Consider the following 12,892-nt stretch of genomic DNA (forward strand, 5'->3'; position numbering starts at 1 on the left):
GTTTCACTCTTACAAGCAGTGACCTCACCAACTTCTCCCCCCCTTTGGAAAAGCCCCTATGAGCTTGGATTAAAAAGGCACAAGAATTCTTCCTTCCTTCCTTCCTTCCTTCCTTCCTTCCTTCCTTCCTTCCTCCCTCCCTCCCTCCCTCTTTTAAAGTATTTATTTGAGAGACAGAGAGAGACAGAGGGTGAGCACGGGGTGGGGGGGGGGGGTGGGGGCAGAGAGGCAGAAGGAGAAGAAAGAGAGAAACCTCACGCAGACTCCCCACTGAGCACAAAGCCTGACTCAGGGCTCAATCCCACAACCCCGAGATCATGACCTGAGCTGAAATCAAGAGTCAGACACCCAATCGACTGAGTCACCCAGGCATCTCGTGCAAGGGATGATAAATCTTTGACATACTCTTTCCCAGCAATCCATCCATGCATCTGTCCACTCATCTCTCCATTCGATATTTACCAATTACTTCCTCTATGTACAAGGGGACCACCCTTAAGTGTTCTTTTTAAGAGGTACATTCACAAATTTCTCAGAACGTTAAAACTTGATATTGTCAACACGTTCAGAAGATGTTTCAGAGACAGTTCTGCGTCTAGGAATAGATCTCTTCACTTATTCATAGATGAGAGAAAGGGAAGGAGGGCAGGAAAAAAGCATTCAATTAATTCTCTTTCTAGAAAGACATCAGAATGTAAACCCTTTGAAGCAAGAGTTCTATATTTGGTTTGTTCACGAACATATCCACAGGGCTTGGAACAGTGCCTGGCACCTAGTAGGTCCTCAAAATATTTAATACAATAAATGAATGAATAGGTAAGCAAGGCGATGGTCAGGAAAGATGGAGGGAGAGGGAAATAGATTGAGGGAGGCATGGCCTGAATGGTTTCTCCTCAATCAGGATCTTGAATTAAGAATTCACAATCATCTTCAAACAGCTTCACATACTTCTCCCAGACCCTAGAAACTTACTTTGTTGAGGGCCCCGGCTCCAGTCAGAATTAAGTGAGAATTTTCAACCTGGATGGTTCTCTGTCCCAGCCGGACAAGGTAAGCTCCAATCCCAATGGCCCGGCATGTAACCTTCAAAAAGAATAAATTAAAAAAAAGAGAGAGCGAGAGAGAAAAAATAATAAATTTTACATGTCATGTATTTACGTCCCTCCCAAGCTGTAAGAACTAAGGCACAGATGTATATAAAATCCACATTAACGACAATAACAAAAAAGATTGCTTTTTACAAAGTTTTCCTTTTTTTTTTTTTTAAAGATTTTATTTATTTATTCGACAGGATAGAGACAGCCAGCGAGAGAGGGAACACAAGCAGGGGGAGTGGGAGAGGAAGAAGCAGGCTCATAGCGGAGGAGCCTGATGTGGGGCTTGATCCCAGAACGCCGGGATCACGCCCTGAGCGGAAGGCAGACGCTTAACCGCTGTGCCACCCAGGCGCCCCTTTACAAAGTTTTCCTGATTAATAATATTAAGCCCCATAATTCCCCACAGAAAAGAAGGTAGAGAATTTGCTGAATGATTCAAGTATTAGACACTCAAAGGTTCATAGGCCCTTTACTTCTCTTATACTTTTGCCTCTTTCACAGATGCTTGGTATCTACACTAGGGGTAAGAATAAGGCAAGCAGTAAAAAAGAAATTCAAGCTGTTACAGCTCTGTTAGAATGGTTAGAGAAATAAAAAGTTAAACTAAAGGCTAAAACGAGGTGCTAGGTTTATCTGGGAAATTCAATTATTTACATTGTAATGCACAGTTAAAATCAAATTGCAGATATATAATTTTTAAGAAATGCTCTCATTTGGGACTGAATAGCAGAGATGGGACCAAAAAAAAAAAAATCCTCCTAGTCACACAGTCAGTTCTTCAAAAATGTCACATTCTGTTAAGATTTACCAGGCTGATGGTGATGATCTCATCATAGGCCAATGAGGATTCTCCAGCAATCATTCCAGAGCCTCGAAGGTTCTCTACTCCAAGTCCCTCTTCCTTCCCAATAATATCAGTTATCTTGTACCTATTGGATACAGCCATGCCAAATTATAAAGGTTAAACACAAGAATTACAATCCATTAAAATAATAATCACCATTAAAAGGCTGCTAAAAGCATCCTAAAAGCTTATTTAAAGCCAGCGCTCTCTACTCTTCTTATACTTTTCATTCACGTATCTTTCCTCCTTAGCTTGGTGCCTATTTTTGCTGGAAGCAATACAGTATAGCAGAAAGAGCAAATCTGAAATTAAGCAGACAGGTTTAAATCCCTGCTCTAACACATGCAGCCATGTAACTCTGCAGATAATAGTAACTTCTGTAAAATGGAGATAATGTCTACCTCTAAGGGTTGACATGAGAGTTAAATTAAAGCAACAAAGAAAGGGCTCGACACATAGATGGCGCTCCGATTTTAGATGCCCTCTCTTACTTTCTAGAACAAGTTTCTTAAAAGTGGGGTCAATGTAGATCTCTCTATAATCAGCAAAAGCCATTAAATCAACACTTTTAGATAAATGTTACAAAGGAATAAAAAAAAATTCAGAGGCGAGTGAGAATGCTCAGCCCAATTTCTCAAGTCAAAAAATCCTTTCTCTTTCTAAGATGGGGACTAAGGGTTAAGACCAAAACAGTACATGCCCATTCCTGCTCTTTCGTAAATATTCTGTACATACAAGGAGGGGTCCTGGCCCTGATGTTCTGGAGGGGCAAGTGGAATGTGTGTGGAAGTGAAATACTGGCCAAGTGTCCAGAAAGCATCCTGTGGATCCAGTGGGAACCACTCATCCGTCTTCTTGGCAGGGGATTAGGAGTGATAGCTGATAATGGGAAGTGGGAGATGGGGAATGCAACTAATAAAAGAAAGGAAAAATACAAAATTGGAAGTAGAGAATGGTGTATATTATTTACTGTTCTGTGTGTACCCAGAAAGCTTGGCACTGGGCATAGCTTAATAAATTGAAATAATAAATAAATATCCCACAGTGGCTCTTAAACTACTTTTTTTGCCCTCATATTTCTCTGTTCTCTTCATTCTTTACTTCTAACCTTCTACCAATTTCCTCCCTTTGCCCTTATCCTTGGCCTCTGGCTTTGCATCTTCGCTTCCCAGATTCCCTTGCCTTTCTATTTTTAGCCTCTCCCAGGAATTCTCCAATTCTTCCTTTTGCTCTGTACCTAGGCTCTAAATTCTACAGTTATGTTGCAGGTAAAGCTAATCTCCCTTAAGGGGTTAATGAGCCACAATAATTGGAGGGGGGCTTAAAGTGTCCTTTTTGGAAGGCTCACATGCCAATGTAGTCACAAACACTCATGGGTCCAGTCAGCCTTCCCTGCAAAGCAGATCTTTTCCCTCCTAAGGACTACATATCGCTTCACAGGTATTCATGTCTTGCTAAATGGCATCTTCTCCCTTTGTATTACATGAAAAAGAATACAAATTTCCTGTTTTCTGCTCTACATTCTGAGTCTTCTACCATTAAGACTATCATTCTTTGAAGTAGTACTAAATTTTAATGTTATTTGTAATAAAAATCTTTGTATGGTATAATACAATTAACAAAACACATTCGTAAATACATATTATTTTTGATCCTCACAGCAATCCACTGTGATAGGTAAAATCCTATTATTACAGATAATAGTGGCCAGGATTTTTGGCTGCTAACTATGTACTCAGTGCTGTGCTAAGGGCTTTACATTTATTAATTTACTTAATCTTCATTTTACAGATGAGGAAACTGTAGCGGAGAGAAAAATGACTTGCTTTAACAAAAGCAATATACAAAATCAATAGCTTTTTTTAAAAAAAGATTTTATTTATTTGAGAGAAAGCACGAAGGGGGGGAGGGGAGAGGGAGAAGCAGACTCCCCGCTGAGTGGGGAGCCCAATACAGGGCTCGATCCTGGGACCCCGGGATCATGACCTGAGCCGAAGGCAGACGCTTAACTGACTGAACCACCCAGGTGCCCCACAAAATCAATAGTTTTTTAAAATATCTTTAATAAAGAGTTAAAAAATACAATGGGGAGGAAGAATCCCATTCAGAATAGCAAGAAAAAGTGCAAAATATTTAGGAATCAACATTTAAAAAGTGGCAAGATCCCCTTATACCCACATTGTGCACCACGGTACCTCTGGCGTCACAGTGCAATGCCAGGGGCACTGCAGGATATTTTAAGTATCTGGGAGAAACACTATGTTATGTAATATCTGTTGGGTTCCACATGAACTACTAGGTTTAGGTAGTTCATAATTAAACATTAGACAATGCTCCATTCCTTTTGACAGTGTCCTATCTTTGCAAGCTGGGTTTTCAGTTTCTGTGAAAAAAAAACCCAAGTTCTGTACAAAAAAAATCAGTCCAGAATAAGAAACAAGGGTGGCTATATCCAAGCTGAATCTTGGATTTGTCTTGAGATTTCGTACAGATGCAGATATCCCATTAGTAAGTAATTGTAATTATTTAAAAATGAAAAAAAAAAGGCTTTCCATTTATGTGTTTGATACTTCCCAAATAATTATCGTTAGAATATAGATACTTATGAAGTTGTTTGGGTCTGACTACTTAATAAACAGAAACATTGGGTATATCTTTTAGCCCAAAGGTGCTGTGAAAACATTACTGAGACAGCAAGGGTGTTATGAATCAAGAAAGACTGGGAACTTCTAGCATAACCTACACGAAGAAAACAACAACTTTAAAAGATACACCTGAATAAATGGAAAAACATATACCATGTTTCTTGCTGGGAAAAGTTAATATTATGAAGATGTCAGATCTTCCTAAATTAATTTATAAATGTAATGTAATTTGAATCAAAATCATTACGGAAAGTTTTGGTAATTAAAAAAATGAGTCTAATATAAAAAGATAAAAATAGCTAATAAAACATAGTGAAAAAAATTAAGAATGTGGGGAAATCTGCCCCATTAGAATAGTTAGAATAATGTGGCATTAGCTCAAGAACAGACAGCACAAAAAAAACAATACAAAGCCTAGTAATTGAGTTGAGATTATTATAAAAGTGAGGAAAGCATGCATTATTCAATAAATGATACTGGAGTAGTTGATTAACATTCTGGAAAACACTTGCAGATAGATTGTAAAAATGTTTAACCTCACTAGTATTCAAAAATACCAGTTAAAGTAATTGTTGTTTTTATCTTATTAATTGACAATAATCAATATTGGCAAGGGGGGAGAAAAATTAAAGGGGAATACTCTCATATTGCTGATGGGTGTGCAGATCTTGGGAGGGCAATCTGAAATTATCAAAAATATCTTTAAAATAGACATATTTTTGGCCAGTAATTCCACTTTTAAGAATTAGCCAAAAGGGAATAATGAGAGATATTCCTAAAAGTTTTTATAAAAAAGCATTTAGCCCAGGAATATAGCAGTAAATAGTGGGAATAATCTGAATGTTCAAAAAATATATATTTATTATGATAAAATACTATGAAGCCATTAAATATCATATTCTCAAAAAATATTTTAAGAATACATAAAAATTTCCCCCAAAATAGTTTTTAGTGAAAAGAACAAATTACAAAAGAGTTTTTTATTATGATTCTGATTATGTAGAAAGAAGGCCTATATATACAGAAAAGACAGCAAGAATATAATATACATTAATAATTGTTATCTCTCGGGCACCGGGGTGGCTCAGCTGGTTGAGTCCGGCTCTTGATTTCTGCTCAGGTCATGATCTCAGGATCATGAGATCGAGCCCCATGGGGGGAGGAGGGGCTCTGCACTCAGAGGGGAGTCTGCTACAGATTTTCTCTCTCTCCCTCTCCTTCTGCCCCTCCCCCAGCTCACACTTGCGCCCTCTTTCTCGAAAATAATAAATAAATCTTAAAAAAAAAAATTGTTATCTCTCGGTAGGATTGTAGCTGATTTTTATTTCTTCTTCATAATTATTTACATGTTCCAACTTTTCTAAAATGAATAAATGCTATGAACATAATTTAAAAACCTCAATCAATAAGGTCTTTCAGCTAATTAGTGGTAGAGCTACGATACAAACCTAAGAGTTCCAGATCACGTAACGAGCAATCTTCACTGCTCTTCAAGGTCATGATCAGCAGGACAGTGAGGAAGAAATGATCATATTCTCCTTTCTTTAATCCATGGCCAAGTTATTCTACTACATGTACACCTACCTGGATTCTCCCTCGTCCTCTACATGTTCACAGTGGACAGAGTTGAGAGCACTGACTCTCTTGTAATCCTGAGGGGTCAGATATAAATATTTGTATCCCTGTGAAGCACAAAGAGTTTTTAACTCATTATTTGCCATCAGCACATAACCAGAAGTCCCAGCAGAGCATGCATAACACAGCTTCTTCCAAAGCCAGCTTTAAATCGTGCCACATCGTTTCCTAGAGTTCGTCAAATACAATACCAGCATCGACAGTTCTCCTTTGAAAGATGGAAGGTGCCTATTTCTCCAGCCACTGACTGTCCTTGAAACAAGATATCTTGTAGCTACAACTGGAAGTATATTCCACCCACTTCATTTTCATCAGGGTTAAAGCGTCATTTTCTGATCTTTTGTGACACCTCTGTTAAAGATGTCAACACAAAATTAAAGAACTGTGTGGATTACTATTCTTTAGGTTCTCAAATCCACAGCACAATCAAAATATAAATAGGTAAGAGATAATCGAAAGGGTCACAAAGCTGGGAGGGCAATATTAAAATCGGAACTCTACGCAGTGATAATCACCAGTGAACGCTGAATTCATGCTTTTTGCTGTTTTCAATAAACAACTCGTAATTTCTATTTACATTTAAAAAATTATACTAACTTTTTGTAATTATTTTTGCACATACATACACACACAAAGTAGGGTTATAGGATACATGTGTTTAACTTAAGTGAATTAGTCACGCAGCCAAAAGAAAAAAAAAGAAAGAAAGAAAGTAAGTAAGCAGAAGACGACGTTTTAAATACTGTGAGAAATTATGCCAGCGTTTAACTCAATGAATTTGTCCCCCAGTGAGCACAACATGGGAGAGACATGAATCTGCCACTGAATTTGTATAACTTATGACAAGAACCTTGTAGTGCTGAGGGTCATTAGTATGTCAGTCACCACATATTTACTGAGTGCCTCTTATGCATAAGGTACTATTCCAGGCACTGGAAAAACAGGAATGAACAAAACAGACAAAATTTCCTGGCCTTATGGAACTTAAATACTAGTGAGAGAGACTGAAAATACACAAATAGATAAAACGTATACTATTAATGAGATTATAATGTTTAAGGAAAAAAAGAAAGAGTCGAGAAAGGAGACAAGCGTTGCAAGGGTTGAACTTTTAGAAAGAAAGGCCCAGGGAAGGCTTCACTGAAAGTGGCATATGAGTAAGGCCTTAAAGAACAGAGGAAACAAAACACAAGGATATCAGGATGTGTGTGTGTGTGTGTGGGGGGATTCTAGGCAGAAGGAACTGTAGGTGCAGAAGTGCGGAGGCATGACTGTGCCTCATGAAGTTCCAGAAAGAGTAAGCAGGCCTATGAAGCCAGCGTGGAGTAAGACTGTCTGCAGCAAGAGATGACGGCAGGGTGGTATTGGAAGGTAAAGCTATGTAGGGCCTTGGGTTAAAATTCATGTAACACAAAACTGGCCATATTTTTTAAAGTAAGCTCTATGCCTAATGTAGGGCTTGAACTCACAACCCCGAGATCAAGAGTCACATGCTCCACCAGCTGAGCCAGCCAGACACCCCAAAACTGGACATTTTAAAATGAAAAATTCAGTAGTTTTTAGTATATTCTGATGCTGTGCAACCATCACCACTCTCTGATTCTAGGGCATTTCCATCACCCCAAAAAGAAACACAGTCACCAACAATTTTTATACACTTTTAATATGAGTTCTATTGAAGTATAATTTACATGCAATAAAATTCATTGATTCATTGATTTTAAGTGTGATGAGTTCTGATGAATGTTGATACTTGGGAAATCACCACCATAGTCAAAATATAGACTATTTCCATCATCCCCTGAAACACTCTTACATTTAGAAGATGTCTCTGTGAAGGAGACTGAAGAGGAGCAGTTAGGAAGATAAAAAGGAGACTCTGGGGCCGTAGAAGCCAAGAGGAGAATGTATTTCAAGGATGAAGGAGTGACCAACTGTGTCAAAGGCTGCTGAGACATCGAATAACTCAGATGAAGACTGAGAGTTATGACAGAATTTCACGGTATGGAATCCACGATGCCCCCGACAAAGCAGCTACAGTGGGCTGGTGAGGGTGCGCGCCTAACTGAAGCGGGTTCCAAAGGAATGGGACGAGAGTATCTGGAGATAGCAAGAAGAGACAATTCTTTCAAGAAGCTTTGGTGTCAATAAGGATAGTGAATGGAGGACTAAGTAGATTCAGTAGAGGGGGAAAAACGAGGATGCAAGAAGGAAAGGGTTAAGCGTGTAAGAGGAGTGATTGGCCGTAGATTGGAGCAGGGGCTGTTCATCCAAAGTACAGGGGGGATGGCAGAGAATAAAGGCACAGATGCAGATATGTGAGAGCTTGTGGATGCTCTCTTCTCGTTCCTTCTAATTCCTCAGTGAACTGGGGAGCAAGGTCGTCAGCTAAGAGGGGGGAGGGGGCAAGAGGGTTTCGGCAGTTTAAGGAGAGAGGAGAAGATGTGAAATTGTCATTCGGGAGGCTCATACATGAATTTAAAGTAAGACCAGTCTATAGCACGGGATATTTTTCTCTATCAGCGTTCAGCTATGCAGGTTCACGTATGTGAGTAGATGGAGAATATTGGCTTTAAACAAGGTTTTTTGTAAAGAGACAGAGTAAGCAGAATAAGGAGAGAAGCAAAAGAGTTGAGGGTATAGGGAAGGTGGTAATTATAATACAATTATAATGATTAACCTATGATTGACCATAGAATGTAAGCTGAGCATGTGAGGGAGAGAAGGATAGAAGGTGGGAGCACCGACAGCTGCAGGTTCCGGTGGGTTCAAAGGATTGCTGGAGTTGGTGTACTACAGAGAAAGAGTTGGAAACACAGGATGGAGGGGTGGCAAAGAAAGGGATGGCTGAAATCAAGATCATGGGGAAGAGGAGGCAGACAGGAAGTCAAGGATCTAAGAGGCTGAATTATGGGATGGATCGTGTATATGGATATAGAAGTCACCCAGAATTATAACAGGGCTCATTATGTTGGGGAGAGTGACAGTGTGCCAGCAAATAAAACATGCAAAGAATGAGAAGGAGTGACCGAAGAGGTGGGGACCACTCTAGTAAGTGGTGGTGTGGCACAGTCTGATGACATGAGATTCGAAGATAGGCGTTTCCAGAGAGAAAGGTGGGGGAGAAGGGCCTGGAAGTAGTGATGAGGCACAAAGAAGACACTCTTCTCTCTCCAGGCTCAGTGAGACAAGGGAAAGAGAGAAGAGAGATATCAGTCACTCTTTAAGAGGGCTACAGGGAAAGCGGGTGTCTTTAGAGGACAGGCAGATTTCAAGTACAGAACAATCAGAGAAGAAGCTGAGGATACAAGGGCTTTTGTAGATGACTGACCATAAGTCCTGGAAGCCACAGTGGAATAGTTTAAAGATAGATATTTCTGGCTTAGCATGTCTCATGCTGAATGCATATCTATTTCCTCTAGTGTTCAACCCAAGAAACAGCAATCTATTTCAAAGCTGGAGGGAAAAAAAAACTAGGTGAATATACTGAGAGCCAATTTGTCTCCAACATGGTTATGGCTCACTGTAAGTGCTGACTTTTGAACTTAAACCTCTACCTCTTCCCCAACCTCTTTATTTGTGTAGACGCATGCACACACACACACACACACACACACACACACACACACCCATATATTGTCTTGAAATTTTATCTTTGCTTAGTCTGTACCTTGTAAGGATCCTCAGGATCTACCCAGGCCACATGAAACATATGACGAATTTCTTCTGCCAGTCCAATTCTTGCTCCACTGTTGGCTGCTACAAAGATGCGTGGGATACCCTCTGCCCTGGCAAGCTCAGAAGCTCTAAGAAACAGCAAATCCTCCTGCGGCCCAAAGGACCCAATTCGGTATGTGATGTCATTCCCAATAACAATGATATCTCGGCCTTCTGGGTATTCAGGACTTTTAAGGGTCATTTTCCAAGCTACCATGCCAATCTGCAAAGGCATAGAGAAACAAATAAATAGAAGCTTCTTACATGCAGAGTTTTTTTCAGGTTCCTTGAAGGTATCAGACTATACCTTAGACACAGCCTTCATGTAAAGATATATAGTGCTGAAGAGCCAAGTTTCCTGTGGGAAACTAAAACAAACATTCTAGCACACTTCTCTAGGTTATGGTGAGAATAGCTGGCTTACTATGTATTTCACAGTGGTGTCAATCTGCTTAAAGATGGAAAAACCAAAGTCTAAATGCACTCAAGACACACGTGGAAGAATGCCATGGTGCAGGGAATTAAATCCCAAACTCCCTAAGTTACTATCCTATCTACTAACAATCTAGTTCCATCTTCTGTGAGATTCTTTCTGAGAAGCTTCTTACACATGTGAGGAGACCAGAAAGAGAATCACCTGTCACGAACTATACCACTTTTGTGAACCTGGATCCTTTCACTGTTCTCTAGCACTTGACAGGAGTAATAGCAGCGTTCTTTACCGGCTTGCCTTAGGTATCTTCCATTTCTGCAAGAATTCACTAGAGCTCAACACTGCATCCTTGTAAGCATCTTTTGCCACTTTCTTCCGGCACCAGAAAACCAAAGCACACAAGGAACGATACATGTAAATCTCTGTTCTCTGTTCAGTAGCATCTGACCAGCCACATGAATAAATGATATTGACTCAGAAGGCAGGGGGTGACATGTCTCTTCCCAAACCCTCCCAGCCCTCTCTTCTTTTAATCCCCTTCTGTATGAGATCTAGTCAATCCTACTTGTTTATTTGCTAGTTCCATTTCTTTTCTATTCACTCACACCCCAGTTACAGCTGCAGTTTTTCATGCCTGCCTGTCTGTTTCCCTATACCTGGATAAGTAATGTTTTCCATTCTTTTTTTTCCCCCCATTTCTTTCTGTCTCCCCCACACACACTCCCACCCCCTCCACTCGCTCCCAAACACAAAGCCTACCAGATGAGCATTCCTGGTCCTGCCTAATGGAGCCCAGCCACATCTGCAGCCTTGGTCCCTCATCCCCAGGCTGCTGCATATCACCTCATTGGGGAGCCGGCCATCAAGAAGGGCCATTAACAGATGTAAATAGCAGCATCCCTGGAAAGCCACATGCATCACCCAGACTCAACCGGGCCAGTGATCATAAGCTCTGAGTACACATTCCTCAATCCAATTGCACATCCACTGTAATCAGGCTGGTTGAAGCTTTCCACACAGCTATTTGTGATTCTCAGCATTAAGAAATATATATATGAAACACCCACAGATAAATATAAACTATTTAATGTATCATACCATTGGCCAAATACAAATCAAAATGGATATAATACACACACAAAAAAATCCAATCACCTTCCGAGATAAGGTATTACTCTATCTGCTCATTAAAGACACAGAAAGGAAGGAGAAACAGATCTTCCAAAATATAGCAGGGAGAAACTGCAAACATCGGGATAACTTTGGTCATGGTTTTTAAGAAGCTCGCTAATATAATGCCTGTGTGGGGAGAAATATTTTACACCTGCCTTCTCACGTGGCCCTCTAACCTAACATCTCTTTTGTTTTTCAGGAAGGAAAAGCTATTTCCTCTAAATGCATTTGTAGGTAGGAAGATTGGGTTTTACACCAAATTTTATGATATATTAACCTTAGCCACCTAGGCTAGAAGTAGCTTAGAAACAAGCCTTGAAGACTACTTCAGCATTTGCATGCTAATGCAAACATTGTGTCTGTGTGGTACTGGGCAGGCAAATAATACTCTTATCTTTTGTTATTACCTGGGGACTCTAACTGTGTCACTTGGGCAGTCAGTTCAGCAATTGGCTAGGTCATTATGCTTGCAATATTGACTTCTAATTAGGTGTCAACACAGCAGCACCAAGAACACACTACTCTTTATCAATGTCTTTCCAAAGTGTGTTCCTCATCGACCACCTCCCTCCTCCTTTAAAAGTACCATTACAGAACAGAGAGTTCTATCCCAGTCTTTGTATAGTCAGATTCCCTACCAGAAGAGATTAAGTTTTGAGTAAGTATAACGGATAAACATCCAAGAAAGCATCTATTGCTCAACTTATCCTGAAATTCAGATTTTATTGCTAACTGTTCAATTAGTAGGCCAGAAACGGTAGGGCAGATAATGGAGAAAATGGGCTTTGGAGTCAAACTAACTTGGATCCATATACAGGCCTTATCACTTGCTGATTGTGTGACCTTGGAAAAACAACTGTATTGAGCTTCAGTGTCCCCACATACAAAAGTAACCATGCCTACGGGTTTGATGAATCAACTATCCCAAACGGTAACCTATTATATTAACTTCAACATACAGAATTTGCCCGTTTCTCTCCTCTCAATCTATCCAAATCTCACCCATTCCAAAAAGATTCATTCAAATTCCATTTCCTCAGTAAAGCTTTGCCTAGCCTCAAGTGACCCCTTTCTTCTCCGATCTCCTACTAAGACCTTCATGTAGAGAATTCATTTGATAATTAATCATATATTGCCTAGGACCGTTTTTAGCTTGCCAGCCTAAACCATTATATCATCTCCTCCAGTGCCTAGCAGGATCCCTACACATAATATGGGAGTAATAAATATTTGCTGGTTCCACAGTCATTTCATTTTTTAAATGATTCTTGGAAAATAGTCAACACCAAGGGCTTAGAAAACTGTCTATGACTTATCTCTAGGGATCACAGAAAAACAGTCCTAAACA

General features: G+C 39.9%; 1 protein-coding gene across 15 annotated transcripts in view; it reads right to left on the minus strand.

The window, feature by feature from the left end:
- Nucleotides 1-12,892, minus strand: part of ACACA (acetyl-CoA carboxylase alpha) — a 280,386-nt gene that overhangs the window by 89,871 nt on the left and 177,623 nt on the right. For all 15 annotated transcript variants that reach the window (XM_057317769.1, XM_026517535.4, XM_048223482.2 and 12 more), the window contains 4 exons: nucleotides 9,892-10,161; nucleotides 6,171-6,268; nucleotides 1,906-2,026; nucleotides 973-1,083 (listed from right to left, as the gene is read on the minus strand). In XM_057317769.1, coding sequence (XP_057173752.1) covers nucleotides 973-1,083; nucleotides 1,906-2,026; nucleotides 6,171-6,268; nucleotides 9,892-10,161 — 600 coding nt within the window. The remainder of the gene's footprint in view (nucleotides 1-972; nucleotides 1,084-1,905; nucleotides 2,027-6,170; nucleotides 6,269-9,891; nucleotides 10,162-12,892) is intronic.

The sequence above is a fragment of the Ursus arctos genome, unplaced genomic scaffold (assembly GCF_023065955.2).
Source record: "Ursus arctos isolate Adak ecotype North America unplaced genomic scaffold, UrsArc2.0 scaffold_24, whole genome shotgun sequence".
Classification (NCBI taxonomy): Eukaryota; Metazoa; Chordata; class Mammalia; order Carnivora; family Ursidae; genus Ursus; species Ursus arctos.